This window comes from Marmota monax, unplaced genomic scaffold (genome assembly GCF_021218885.2).
Source record: "Marmota monax isolate L192 unplaced genomic scaffold, Marmota_monax_Labrador192_F-V1.1 WCK01_AAM20220418_F8-fsc00003, whole genome shotgun sequence".
Classification (NCBI taxonomy): Eukaryota; Metazoa; Chordata; class Mammalia; order Rodentia; family Sciuridae; genus Marmota; species Marmota monax.
In genome coordinates this window covers 7,959,686-7,975,727 of record NW_026694084.1, presented here as the reverse complement: position 1 = coordinate 7,975,727, position 16,042 = coordinate 7,959,686, and the positions used below count along the sequence as shown (strand labels likewise).

General features: G+C 33.9%; 1 protein-coding gene across 16 annotated transcripts in view; it reads right to left on the bottom strand.

Annotated features, from left to right (window-relative positions):
- Vps13b (vacuolar protein sorting 13 homolog B) overlaps positions 1 to 16,042 on the bottom strand; it is a 756,023-nt gene that overhangs the window by 574,854 nt on the left and 165,127 nt on the right. For 15 of the 16 annotated variants that reach the window (XR_006856245.2, XR_009228666.1, XM_046464889.2 and 12 more), the window contains exon 17: positions 14,787 to 14,968. Coding sequence is in view for 14 of the 16 variants with exons in the window: in XM_046464889.2 (XP_046320845.1) it covers positions 14,787 to 14,968 (182 nt within the window). In the remaining 2 variants the exon portion in view is untranslated. Of the gene's footprint in view, positions 1 to 1,681; positions 11,082 to 14,786; positions 14,969 to 16,042 lie in introns of those variants that run through there. The other variant, XM_058585639.1, reaches the window with a different exon arrangement.

Sequence of the window (16,042 nt, the reverse complement as noted above, 5' to 3'; positions counted from 1 at the left end):
TCCTCTATTACACTGACCTCTCTTCTGTTTTCATGGGATTCCTACGCCCCTTTTTCCGTATTTTGCTCTAGCTTCTGCATATGAGAGAAAACATTTAACCCTTAGTTTTATGAGTCTGGCTTATTTCACTTAGTATAATGTTCTCTATTTCCTTGCATTTACTGGCAAATTCCATTATTTCATTCTTCTTTATGGCTGAGTAATACTTTACAGTGTCCATATATATACCACATTTTTTTTTAAAGAGAGAGAGAGAGAGAGAATGAGAGAATTCTTTAATATTTATTTTTCAGTTTTTGGTGGACACAACATCTTTATTTTATTTTTATGTGGTGCTGAGGATCGAACCCAGCACCCCGCACATGCCAGGCAAGTGTGTTACCGCTTGAGCCACATCCCCAGCCCAATATATACCACATTTTCATTATCCATTTATCTGTTGACAGGCATCAGGGCTGGTTCTATAGCTTGGTTATTGTGAACTCTACTGTTATAAACATTGATGCAGCTGTATTACTACAGTCTACTGATTTTAGTTTTTCTGGATAAATATCATGGATATGATACCTAGGTCATATGGTGGCTCCATTCCTAGACTCTTGAAAAAGTTCCATACTGCCTTCCAGTGTAGTAGTACTAATTTGCAGTACACCCTTAATATATGAGTGATCCTTTTCCCCATATCCTCACCAACATTTATTATTATTTGTATTCATGAAAATTACCATTCTGATAGGGCATAAAATCTCAGGATAGTTTTGATTTGCATTTCTCTGATTGCCATAGATGTTGAACATTTTTTCATATAGTTGTTCTATGTTTATATTTCTTTTGAGAGAAGTTTCTTCAATTCTTTCATTTATAAATTGGGTCATTTGGTTTTGTTTGCTTGTTTTGGGTATTAAGTTTTTTGAGCTATGTATTCTGGATATTAATCCCTTGTCTGAGGAGCAAAAGACAAAGACCTTCTCCCATTCTCTAAGGCACTCTCTTCATGCTATTAAATGTTCCTTTTGCCTTGCAGAGCCTTTTAGTGTGATGCTGTCCCACTTACTAGTCCTTGGTTTCATTCTATGCTTTAGAAATCTCATTAAGGAAATTGATGCCCATGTCAATATACTGCTGTGCTGAGACTGTGTTTTCTTCTAGCAATTACAAAGTTTCTAGTTTACTTCCTTGATCTTTGATCCACTCTGAATTGACTTTTGTACAGGGTGCAAGATTCAGATCTAGGTTCATTTCTCCATATACAGACATTCAGTTTTCCCAGCACCATTTGTTACAAAGGCTATCTTTTCTCCAATGTATATTTTTGTCACTTCTGTCAAGTATCAGATGACTATTATCAATGTGGATTTGTCTCTGTGTCTATTAGTCCATTGGTCTTTAGATCTGTTTTGATGCCAGTACCATGCTGTCTTTGTAACTATATAGCTCTGTAGTAAAATCTCAGAACAGATACTATGATGTTTCCAGCATTGCTCTTCTTAATTTGGAATGCTTTGGCTACTCTGGGTCTTATTCTTCCAAATAAAATTTAGGACTGTTTTACTAGTTCTGTGAAAAATATCAATGAAATGTTGATGAAAATTGCTATTTTGATAATATTAATTATGCCTATCCAAGAGCATAGATGGGTAGGGTTCCAGCATCTGAGGTCTTGTTTAATTTCTTTCTTCAGTGTTCTATAGTTTTTATAGTAGAGATGTTTCACACCTCCTTGATTAGATTTAGTTCCACGTTTTGGGGTTTTTTGTTTTGTTTTGTTTTTTGGTTTTTTGGGTTTTTTGTTTTTGTTTTTTGTTTTGTATTGTTTTATTTTTTTGAGGATATTGTGAATGGGATAGAGTTCCCTGATTTCATTCTCCAAAGATCCATTATGAGAATATAAGAAAACAATTAATTTAATATATACAGATGTTAACTCTAAAAGTCTCCTGATGAAGCTTTTTGAGGGGATCTTCTAAATACATGATCATGTCATCAGTAAACAAGAATAATTTGCGGGCTGGGGATGTGGCTCAAGCAGTAGCATGCTCACAGGGCATGCACGGGGTGCTGGATTCGATCCTCAACACCACATAAAAATAAAATAAACATATTGTGTCCACCTTAAAAAAAACTACAAAATAAATATTCTTTAAAAAATAATAATTTGACTGATTTTCTTATTTTTTTGTATCCCTTTAGTTTCTCTTGCCTGTAGACTCTCACTAGAGTTTCAAGGAATAAGTCAAATAGGACTAGTTAGAGTGAACATCCTTTTCTTATTCCTGTTTTTTGAGGAAATGCTTTTAATTTTTCTCCATTCAGTAAGAAGTTCACCTGGGGTTTGTCATATATAGCCTTAACAATGTTGGAGTAAGTGCCTACTATCCCTAGCTTGTCCAGTATTTTAAACATGAATGGGTACTAGAATTTGTCAAACACTCTTTTTTGCACCTAGTGACATAATCATGTGATTCACAGCCTTAGTTCTATGTAAGTGGTGAAGTACGTTGATTTGTATATGTTGAAGCAATCTTGCATCCCTGGGATGAAACCCACTTGGTCATGGGACACTATCTTCATAATGGGTTTCCAATAATTTCATAAGAATTTCTGAATCTGTGTTCAACAGGGCTGTTGGTCTGCAGTGTTCTTGATCTGTCTCTGTCTGGTTTGGGTAGCAGGGTGATATAATGGCTTTAAGGATGAAATTTGGTAGTGTTCCATCCTTTCCTATTTCGTGGAATAATCCTAGAGGAATGGCAATGATTTTTCAACTTTATAGGTCTGGCATATAACTCTGCTGGGAGTCCTTCTGTTTCTGGGCTTTTCTCTATTGGAAACTTTTTAATTGTTACTTCAATTTCACTGCTTGATATTGGTCTGTATATGTTTTCGAGATACCCATGTTTCTATTTAGGTAGGTCATATGTGTCTAGAAATTTGTAAATCTCTTCTAAGATTTCTAATTTATTGAAGTATGAATTGTTCAAAATTAGTTTCTAATGATCCTCTGAACTTCAGAGTATCTGTGGTGATTTCTTTTTTTCATGTCTAATTTTGATAATTTGATTATTATCTTTCATTTGGTTAGAATGCCTGGAAGAGGGCTGGGATTGTGGCTCAGTGGTAGAGCGGTTGACTCACATGTGTGAGGCACTGGGTTCAATTCTCAACACCACATATAAAAAAATAAATCAAAAACTAAATACTGAAAAAAAAGAATAATGCCTTGGAGATTAGCAATCTTGTTTATCTTTTCAAAGAAACGACTCTTTTCATTGATCCGTTGTATTATTTTATTATTTATTTAATTAGTTTCTCCTCTAATCATAAGTTTCCTATCTTCTGCTAATTTTGGAATTAGTTTGCTGTTTTTCTGGGGCACTGAAGTGTAATGTGACATTATTTGGGATCCATCTTTGTGTTTTTAAGGAGGAATGCCCTGCTATAAAATTTCCTCTTAGAATTGCTTTCATGCTGTCTCAGAGATTTTGATACATTTTCTCTGTTCTCAGGTGTTTCTAAAAATTCTATTTTACTTTTTCCCTGATATTCTCTGTGATCCATTCCTCATTCAAAAGTGTATTCTTTATACTGAGGATATAAATAATGGTTTGTTGTACATAAATAGTTTGTTTTTAATGTTGTTTTTGATTTATTATTTTTTATAGATGTACACAACACCTTTGTTTTATTTTTATTTGCTTTCATGTGGTGCTGAGGATGGAACCCAGTAGCTTACATGTGCCAGGCAAGCACTCTACCACTGAACTATAATCCCAGCCCATGATTTCAAATTTTATTCCATTACGATTGATTGGATGTTAGGAGTTATCTCTGTTTTTAAGTATTTGCTAAAATATGTTTTATGCTCAAAAATACGGTCTCTTTCAAAAAACATCCATGCGCTGTTGAGAAGAAAGTAAATTCAGTCATGGGTGACTGAAATATTTAGTAGATGTCTATTAGGTCCGTTTGATTAATAGTACCTTTTACTTCTAAAGAGGCTTTACTTATCTAATAACCTATCTAATGGTGAGGGCCTAGCTGAAATCATCAAGTACTATCCCATTGTAGTCTATTTGATTCTTTATATTGAAAATGGGTTGTTATATATGAACCACTGCTTAGGGTATAAATACTTATAATCATTATATCTTGTTACTGGATGATTCCTTACACAAGTATAAAGTAACCTTGTCTCCTATGATTAATTTAGGCTTTAAGTCTACTTTGTCTGATATGAGAGTAGTTACCCCACTTACTTTTGGTTTCCATTTCCATGGTATATCTGTTTTCCATTCATTTACCTTCAGTCTGTGGATTTCTTTGCCTATGACTGTCTTGTAAACATAGGTAGAATCTTGATTTTGAATCCAATCGATAGATTGTCTTTTGATTAGACATTTAATGATATTTATATTCAATGCTATTACAGAGAGATGATTTTTATTTTCTGCCATTTTGATTTATTCCTAATACTTCATTTAGATTTGACTCTCCTTTAACTAGCTTTTCTTTTAGTGAGATCCATCCCTATGCTGGTTTTCATTTTTATTTTTCATTTCTTTTGGATGAAATATTTATTTCATTGAGATGTTTTATAGTTCAGGCTTAGTATTTACAGACACTTTTAGTTTCTGCTTACCATATTTAATTCTGTTCTATGGGGTTTTTTTGTTTTTTGGGTTTTTTTAACTGTTAGTAGTAACCAATAAAAGTTGACTTCAAGCCTGGTGCAGTGTGACATGCCTATACGCAGCAACTTGGGAGGTTGAGGTAGGAATTCAAAGGCAGCCTGAGAATATTAGCAAGGCACTTAGCAACTCAGCAACACCCAGTCTCTAAATAAAATATAAAAAATATTAAAAAAAAAAAAAAAGCTGGATATGTGGTTCAGTGGTTAAGCACCCCTGGGTTCAATCCTCGGTATAAAAAAAAATAGTTGACTTCAAAATCCACTAATTAAGTGACACCTTATCATTAATAAAATGGTAAAATACCAACTCAATTATAAATGACTTTTTCTGGAAATAATGAATGTCATTAACAGCTTTGTTCTGACAGGATACTGTTATTTTGTTGGCAGTACAAATAACACATACACATGTTTCTGACAGAAAAACTCTAAAACAAATAGAAAGGAAAGAAATTAGTCTAGAAGGCTAGTATCACTGACACTGTTGGCCCTGATAATCAAGCTGAATAAGAGGATATTTGAGAGAGAGAGAGAGAGAGAGAGAGAGAAAGAATATTAAATGGCTAAAATTCATGATGATACCAAGTAACAAATAAATCAGTTCTTTAGATGGATCAATATAAAATGAACCTTTATGGATCAATATAAAAATATACTTGAGATGGGGAAAATTTAAAAAAATACAAAAAGATGACCATCAAAAAAAAAATGAAAAGATGTCAGCCACAGTGATGCAAACCTTTAATCCCTGCAATTCAAAGGGCTGAGGCAGGAGGATGGCAAGTTCAGGCTCAGCAACTTAGCAAAACCCTAAGCAATTTAGTGAGACCCTGCCCCAAAACAGGGATGGGGATGTGGCTCAGAAGTTAAGTGTTACTTGATTCAATACCTGGTACCAACAACAACAAAATAATAAAAGAAAAAACAAAAAGAAAACTGAAAGATTACCCATATAATTGCAGAAAATGCTTATAAAACATTCTGGTAAAGCACTTTTATCTAAAATAAAGAAATCTTAAAATTCAAAACAAAAGAAATGAAGAAGCCAATAAAATTAAAATACAAATTTTTGGGGTTCTGTGAAGGCCCCTCTGACCCAACTTCCACAAAGGAGGCAGGGCAGCCAAGAAAGAGAGGGAGCACACCTGGAACCCAGGTTTTATTAGTGGGGGGAGCTAATCCATGGAACATTCTATCCAAAAAAAGGGCAAATGGGTAGGATTACCCTTTCTGTATGGATAAGATATAAATAGCCAATAAATACATGAAACAAAACACAACATCATTACCCATGAGGAAAATGACCAAAATGATAACACTTCACAGCAACAATAGCCAATACCAAAAAAAATAACAATATGGCCACAGACCTGGAGAAATTAGAACTAACATATACTGTAACGAGGAATGCACAACAGTGAAGATGCCTTAGAAAGTATAATAATTCCTCAAAAGGATAAACAGAGATCTACTTCATCACCCAGTAATTCAACTCCTAGGTAGATACCCAAGAGAAATTATACGTTCACACAAAATCTTGTATTTAAATGTATATAGTAATTATAATCATACAGTCAAAAGTAGAAACAATCCAAACATATATCAAATGATGAAAAAAATGTAGAAATACATATATAATGGAACACTATCCAGCAACACAAAGGAAGGTTAAGTACTGAGAAGTTATAGTTTGGATGTGGTTTGACCATGGTCCTTCCTATTTCACATGCCTGAGTATTGGTCCCCAGTGCAGTGGTGTTGAGGTGGTAGACCCTTTTAGAGGCTGAATTTAATGGAATGTAACTATGTTATGGAGGCACTGTTCTTACAAAGGATTAATGCCACTCTCAACATGGAGTAAGTACTCAATTAAAGCTTAATTGGTCCATAAGGTCTCTGTACACATTCCCTTTCATTTTCACTTCTCTATCATCTTGTAAAATCTTGAAAAGGCCTCAAAAAAGCCATGCTGTTTGCATGCACCAACAAACAGAAATGTGAACCAAATAAACCTCTTCACATTATAATTTACCCAAAATTACTCATGTATAGCAATACAAAACGGATTCAGATATGGTACGTTGTCAGGAACTGCCCTGAACAGGAGCTATGCACACACCTTTAAGTCCTAAGTAAAGAGGTACTGGACTGGTATTGCACCCTACAATGCAAGTGGACTTTACCTCCACTGGATAAGAAAGGTGCAGCTCTAGGAGTGGGCATCACCTGATGGGGTTGAATTACACCCACCTGTTTGTTGTAATTCTACCCTTTTGCCCCCCCCCCTTTTTTTTTTTTAACTGTTCAACATAGTCCTTGAAACCTAAGGCAGAGCAATTAGGCAGAAAGAAATTATAGGGATATGAATAGGATAAAAAGAACTCAAACTATTCCTGTTTTCTGTCACATCATTCTTTAATTAGAAGACCCCAAGAAAATCCACCAGAAAACTTCTAGAACACATAAATTAATTCAGCAAAGTAGTAGGATATAAAATTAATACCCATAAATCAGTTATGTTTATATTTACCAATGATGAATCAGCTAAACTAATCCATTCACAATAGCCTCAAAAATATATAAAATATTTGTGAATCAATCTAAAACAAGAGTTGAAATACATTTACGATGAAAATTAAAGAACACTAAAGAAAACTGAAGAAGACCTCAGAAGATGGAAAGATCACATGTGTTCTTGGATAGGCAGGATTAATATTCTAATAATGGCCATACTACAGAAAGCATTATACAGATTTCATGAAATTCCTATTAAATAGCCAATGATGTTCTTCAAAGAAAAACAAAGAGCAGTCCCAAAATTCAGTATTAAAAACAAGAGGCCCAGAATAGCCAAAGCAATACTTAGCAAGAAAAGTGAAGCAGGATTCATCACAATACTAGAACATAAATAATACTACAGGACTACAGTAATAAAAACAGCATGGTATTGGCACAAACAAAAACCCAAACCTTGATTCATTACCAAGGCATGAAGACCAATAGAACAGAATTGAAGGCATAGGGACAACTCACATAAATACAGTTATCTCATTCTAGACAAAGGTGCCATGAACCTACATTGGAGAAAAGATAGCCTCTTCAACAAGTGGTACTTAGAAAACTAGAAATCCACATGTAGTATATGAAATTGGCCCCTATCTCTCAACCTGCACAAAACACAAATCAAAGTGGATCAAAGACCTAGGCATCAGAAGAGAGACCAGAGACCTAGTGCCTACTAAAGGAAAATGCAGAAACAATTCTCCTTCATGTCATCTTAGGAACAAATTTCCTCTATAAAACTAAACCACAAGAAGCAAAATCAAGAACCAATAAATAAGATAGTATCAAACTAAAAAGCTTCTTCAAAGCAAAGGACACAATCAATTATGGTATTTTTCCGGTAAATGGATGGAAATGAAGACTATCATGCTAAGTGAAATAAACTAATTCCAAAAAAAACAAAAGCCGAATGTCCTCTCTGATTTGTATGTCAGCATCCACATATCAGAGAGGACAATGGGAGTGAGGAAAGTTCATTGTATTACACAAAGGTAAATGAAGGGAATAGAAGAGGGAAGGGAATAGGTAAGACAGTAGAATGAATCGGACATAACTTTCCTATGTCCATATATGAATACATAACCAGTAAAACTCTATATCATGTACAACTGCAAGAATAGGATCCGAATTAGAATAAGTTAAACTCCATGTATGTAAGTACAGTATGTCAAAAAATACTATACTGTCATGTATATGTAAAAAGAATAAAATAAATGAAGATATACATCGGAATTAGGAACCAAAACCAGAAAGGTAAGGTACAAACATATGTGTATCAATATAGAGACCACTGAAATTCAGATTATGTGTATTTATTAATGGATAAACAAGTTCAAATTGCTGGTCCAACTAGACTTAAATACTGGAACCCACTGTGTACACACAACAATGTCTAAGGCAGAATAGGCTTTTGGAATGCCAGTATCTGGCACCGAGATTGCATTAGTTTCTGATTGCTAATAATAAATTTCAAAGCATTACCGCTTGAAAAGAAAAAAGAGGTTTTTTTAAGAGAATGGAAACTTAATCCAACTGTGTTATGCAGAGGTGAGGTCTTTAGGAAATAACTGGGATTTGATAATGTCATTGGGGTGGAGCCCCATGATTGAATACCAGAGGCCATAGAAGAAGAGAGAGACTACAGAATAAACAAGTATGCTCTAATCTCTTGCCATATGATACCCTACAGTCCTCCTCATAGAAATCCAAATAGAAATCATCAATAGACAGATATAATTTTTTAAAATATTTTTTAGTTGTAGAAGGACACAATATCTTTCTTTCTTTCTTTCTTTTTATGTGATGCTAAGGATCAATTCTAGGGCCTGACACACCTAAGAGGCAAATGCTCTACTACTGACTACAGCCCCAGCCCAAGACAGATATACTTCTATGATTATTCCAGAAATAGTGAGTGAGGCTGAGACACCCACATAGACCAGAGAACTGAGAAATATCATGATATTAAGGTAATTGGAATGATTTCACTTTGTATTGCCCCCTCACTGAAGCTGACACAGTACCACAGAGGGGATTCCCTCAGGCTCATAGTTTCTGCAGTAAAAGAGTAAGCTAAAATGGACATATTCACAGGCCTACTTCTTTCTTCCATAGGAAACACTGGAGGTACTGATACAGTTAGACCAACAAGGATCAGCTAAAAATAGAGAAAAGGGATGAGGTTCACAGAACCAGTGCAGAGATCTTGGTGGTAGCTCCCCATTCCAGCCAGCAGAGATGCCTGACCAGCAGCAAACAATAGCCTTGTCCTCTAGGAGGAATGGTAAACAGGTCTTCCATACTTAATTCCTAGCTAGCTTGCGATGAAAGCCCAAGGGTTCAGTATAGGCCTTCTCAGAGTGGAGGCAAGTCCACATATCAATAGAGAAGTGATACCACTCAACTTGTTAGTCAGCCAGTGACCCCACCCAGAATCAAAGGCCACCCTATAGAACTGCCCAACTACACATTCTCAACAGTAGAACTGCCATGACAGGAGATACAGCCTACATCCTTACCCAAACAGAAAGAATCTAATCGCAACACTGCTTCATCAGGGAGCCCTGCCAGTGACCTCACTGAATTAACAAGCATAGCTAGCAGTCCCTTCTGACCTCAAAGAATAGCCAAAAACCCAGTTCAACTAGAGAACTTTACAGCAAAATCTGTTGGCCTCTTATCATTACCAACTGGCCCATCCAGAATACCAGGCTAAATGAACCCTGAAGGTTTATCCACCTCCACCAAAGAAACGCTGCAAAGGCTGCAAAGGCCATATGTTCAAACACAATGTATATATACACAAATATTACAAATTTAAGGAAATGTGAAACCACTAAAAGAAACTAATAGAATGAAAGCATAGTTAGGAGGCAGAACAGGTGCCTAGCATATACAAGGTCCTGAGATCAAACACAAAGACAGAAAAAAAAAAGAGTAAAGGAAGAAATAAACTAATAAAGCTCCAATAATGAGCCCTACAGAAATAGAGATCTGATAAACGACTGAAAAATAATTCAGAATAATCATTATAAAGATGTTCAAAGAACAATAAGAAAGTATAAACAGAAAATTTTAAAAAATTTGGAGGAAAAAGACATGATAACTCAGGAAGTCTAAGAAAGAAACAAATAGCTTTTAAAAATCTCATTCATACAGAAAAAAAATACTATAAACTGCCAGGCATGGTAGTGCACACCTGTAGCCCCAGTATCTCAGGAGGCTGAGGCAGGAGGATTGCAAGTTGGAGGCCAACTTCAGCAACTTAACAAGGCCCTAAGCAACTTAGTGAGACCATGTCTCAAAACAAAATATAAAAGAATACTATAAGTGAACTTAAAATTCCATATAACACTTTAAGAGTAGAGTCCATCAGCAGAAAATAGAATCACTGAGTTCAGGGACATGACATTTGAAATTATAACAAAAGGAAAACAATAATGAAAAAGAACAAAGAAAACTCATTATGGATCACTATTAAGAGAATTGGCATGTGCATAATAGAAATGTATACAAGGAGAAAAGAATGAAAATGAGCTAAAATGCATATTATTGAAAAATTCACAAATTCAGTGAAAGATGCCAACATTCAGTCACATGAATTTCAGATATTTTCAACAAAATTCAACCTAAAATTAATTTACCAACACATATCATACTCTAATTATCAAAAAAAAAAAGAAAGGGAAATTATTCTGAAAAATAGCAAGTGATAAGAAACAAATTACATACAAGTGATTTCCAAGGTATTTATCAGTACATCTCTCACCAGAAATCTTGAAGATCAGGATAAAGTAGGATGACATATACAAAGTCTTGAAGAAAAAGCCTGCCAAATGAGAACACTTTATTTGGCAAACGTGCTCTCAGAAGTGAGAGGACAATACCACTTTATCAGATAAACAAAAGCTGAGGGGTTTTTATCACCAACAGAACTGTCTTAAAGGAATTAGTAAAGGGAGTTCTTTAAGAAATGACATGAAAGGTGCTACATAATAACTTCAAACATATGAAAGTACAAAACTCAATTGTATAAATATTATGATTTGGAACTGAGGTATCCCCAAAAAGCTCAAGTTAGACAATAAAAGAATTTTTCAGAGGTAAAATAAGTAGATTACAAAAGTCATAGCCTAATCAGTAGATTAATCCATTCTATGAATAATTTGAATGGATTACTTGATGGTTAATGCAGGCAGGTGGGCCATGACTAGAGGAGGTGGGTCCCTAGAGAAATGCTCTTATAGACTATATGTTGTCCTTGGCTTCTTCCCTCTCCCTTTTTCCCTCTGCTTCCCAGATGCCAGGAACTAAGAAGCTTTCTTCCACCATGAAGTTCGGCGTCACTCCAAGCTCAGAGCAATGGAGTCAGCCAACCACGCACTGAACCTATGAAACAATAAGGGAAATATAAAATTTCCTCCTCTAAGTTGTTCTTTTCATATATTTTGGACACAGTGATAAAAAGCTGACTAACACAATAAGAAATGGATAAACATAGCCCATACTAATAGAAAAAGGTAGCTATATTCATATCAAACAAAACAGACTAAGAGAAAACCTATAAAAGTAGACAAAACAGGTCATTATATAATGATAAAGGGCTTAATTAATTAAGAAGATGTAAAAATTGTAAGTATATACATGTACCAAAAATCAGAGATTTTAATTACACAGAACAAATGTCAGAGAAGTGAAACTGGAAATACAACATATTAAATCTATGGAATGCAGAAAAAACAGTTCCTTGAGGAAAATAAATGTCTATCCTAAAAAAAAGAAAGAAAGATAGATTTCAAATAATAATTTAATGTTACACTTCAAGAAACGAGAAAAAGAAGAACAAATTCAACCCAAAATTATAAACAGAAAAAAAAAAAAAAAAGATCAGAGCAGAAATAAATGAAATAGAGACTAGGAAAAAAAAATTTAATAAAAAAAACTAAGCATTGGTGTACTGAACAGATAAACAGAATACTCCAACTTTTTACTAGACTCAGAAAAAAAGAGACCATACGCAAATAAATAAGAAATGAATGAGGAGATAGTTATTATAACTGATACCACAAAAACACAGAATCAGAAAACACCATCAGCAAGAACTAAAAGCAATATTTCTCAAACTATTCCAAAAATTGAAGAGTGTTTTCTTTCAAACTCATTTATGAGACCAGCATTACCCTAATATCAAAGACGGACAAGTATAACATAGATGCAAAAATCCTTCGAAATGCGATGCAAAAATTCAATCAAATTCAATAACATTAAAAAATTATTAAACATAATTAAATGGGATCCATTTATCCCTGGGATTCCACTGTTGATAGCTCAAAGTAGGTCAATAAATATAAGCGCAGTATAGGAATCCAGCTTGACCTGACTACAGCCATCTTGAATTGTCACCACTATGACTGCCTCTGAGTAACCATAGTTTCCCAGCCAACTATAAATAAATCAAACACAGTGATATGTGGAGCTTTACAAATAGAAACTAGTCAAGTCACTGTCAGCAATGTACCTGATAACTTCAAAGTTACTTGAGATAAACCAGATACACACTCTGGTTTGAATGAAAGACATTCTTACCTCACCTTATCTAAGTCTTATCCCTCTTACCCAGGTTGTAGGGAACTAGCACTCTTGCTGCTACCCTTGACCATATTCAGTAAGTCACTCAAAACTGCACTCTGACACTGGATCTGCCTTACTCTTTCTTCAGTATCACAGGACCTTCTGCCTAAGGTCACTACTTCAATTACATTAGATTTTCCCAAAATACCTATTAATAAAATGAACAAAAACTACATGGTCATCTCAACAGATATAGAAAAAGCATCTGACAAAATTCAACACCCTGTCATGATTATAACTATCAAAATATTATAGAAACATATAATACAATAAAAGCCATATATGATAAGCCCACAGGTAACAACTCAATAGCAATAAATAAACCAATGAAAAAACAGAGAAAGAGCCTGAACAGACACTTCTAAAAAGACTAAAATGCTGCACAAGTACATAAAAAAGTGCTGAAATTCATTAAACACTAGAAAAATACACAGTGAATCCATAATGAGATTTTACCACAGAGCTGATAAAATTGTTATAATTAAAAAGATGAAAGATTATGCATTGATAAGGAAATGAAGAAAAGAGAACAAATGGTACATACACACTTTGTAGGAATAAAAATAAATAAACTCATTTTGGAAAAAGATATGGAGGTTCCTCAAAAATCTAATAATTGAAATATGATATGATCCAATAATCTTACTTCTGGTTATATCCAAAGGAAATAAAATCAAAGAAAGATCTGCATGTTCCTGCTCACTGAAGCAATTATATACAATTACCAAGATATGCAATGAACCAAAGTATCCATCAATGGATAAATAAAACTGTGTTTGTGTGTTTGTGTGTGTATGTGTAAAAGAATATTATTCTATCTCAAAAACAAAGGAAAATGCTATTATTTGCAACAAGATGAATGAATCTAGAAGACATTATGCTAAGTTAAATAAGCCTGACACAGAAAGACAAGTATCATATGATTTTACTTATAAGTGGAATCTTAAAAAGTCAGACTTATAGACAGTATGATTATGATTGCACAAATCTGGGTAGTAAGGTGAAAGAAGAAAGGGAATTGTGGAGATGTTGTCAAAGGGTAAAAAATTTTAATTACAAGAAATAATTGTTTGAGACCTATTGACTGGCATAATGACTACACCTAATAATAACATTTAGAATGCATTGCAAGAGTACATTAAAATGTCTCACCACAGATAGTGAGATATATAAGCCTACAGCATTTATCAGCATGTTAAAGACTAGATTTAATCATTACATATTACAAACATATATCAAAACTTTTAGGGGCCAGGGCTGTGGCACAGTAGTAGTGCACTTGCCTGGCATGTGGGAGACACTGGGTTTGATTCTCAGCACCGCATATAAATAAAATATAGGTCTATCAACAACTTAAAAAAAAGTTTTAAAAATATACTTTTCATTGTATCCTGTAAGGATATACATTCATGATGTCCCAATTTAAAAAAATTAAAACTTGCAGGGCAGAGTAGCACAAGCCTGTAATCCCAGCAGCTCAGGAGGATTTCAGACTTAGAGGATTCCAAGTTTGAGGCCAGCCAAAGCAACTAACAAGGCCTTAAACAAGACCCTGTCGCAAAATAAAAAGAGTGGAGAAAGGGCTCAGTGGTAAGCAACCCTGGGTTCAATACCTGTATCAATTTAAAAACATAAATTAATGGATTAAAATAAATTTTAAAATTGTATATTAGTAGAAAAATATTATCTTAAAAGTATAAAGCATATCCAAAAATTTGTATCAGAGAACAAAATTGAATGGCTTATGGTATAAGTTAGATTATTAAACATAAGCTATAAATACACAATTTCAACAGAAATATGACTGAAGTTAAACATGCTAACATATGAATTTAAATGACAAATTATTACTCACCTCTGCTACAAATTTCCCATTTATTTTTCAAGAAAACTATCTTCTTACCTATATTTTGAAAGACTTCATTCATCAAAATTTCATTCACTGCTGAAGAGCTAACATTTCCAATATGAGACCAACTTTGATATATTGCTTGCAGCAGAAGTGTCTGTGCTCTTGTAGCTTGAATTGTGAGATTTGGAAGTTCAAATATACCTTCAGTTATAACAATTTGAGATCTTTTGGTCCTGCAAAAGAAAACAGAAAAATAACAATAGATAGCATTAATAAACAACATGTTAAATTAATTAAATTGCAAGGGAAAAGAGGTATACATTCAGAATGTTTTTAAATGGAATTAAATCAATTAGATATGCAATTCTGATAATAATTTAAATTAGTTTATTCCAGAAATTCTCAGAATAATGAATGAAAATATAAACTAGAATAATATCCATAAACACAAAAGTTTTGCTGAAGAAACTGTAGCTCTTAGATCAAGTTAATCATCAAAAAATGAAATAATACAAGTTAACACATACAAATTACTAGCAAATCTACATTTTAAAAAAGTCTTGTATCTATTAACCATAGAATTCTGTCATAATAACCGTATGAGCATCTATCATATCATTTTTCAGATGCAAAAACTACCAGGATAAATTAAACTATCATAATGCTTTTTTATTGATTTTTTAAAATAAATGACAGTGGAATGCATTACAATTCTTATATATACATGTTTACATGTATACAGCACAATTTTTCATATCTCTGGTTGTATATAAAGTACGTTGACACCAATTTGTGTCTTCTCCATACATATACTTTGGATGATGATGTCTATCACATTCCACCATCCTTGCTAATCCCCTGGCCCTCCTTTTCCCTCCCACCCCTCTGCCCTATCTAGAATTCATCTATTCCTCCCATGCTCCCCGCTCTTTACCCCACTAAATTCAAAAATGTTATTTTTCCATAATACTGGCAAATAGTGGGCTTGGTATAAAGTAAATACTTCATAAATATTTGTGATATGAAGCATAGGATATAGGGCTCTTGATCAGATCACATGGAATTAAATTCCAATTTTTCCATTTAGTATTATGATAAACTATCATATTTTCACATTTATTTATGATAGTTTAGGCTGACTCATAAACTATATACTAAGATGATATTACAGTAGACTTAGGCACCTCACTCTCTCCCCTACCTCACAAACCTGTGTTTATCATTTTCCAAATCCATAGTATTTAACATCTCTCATATATCACTTTAAAAGCCTCACTCCCCAACTCTTATTCTAACCACTATGGACA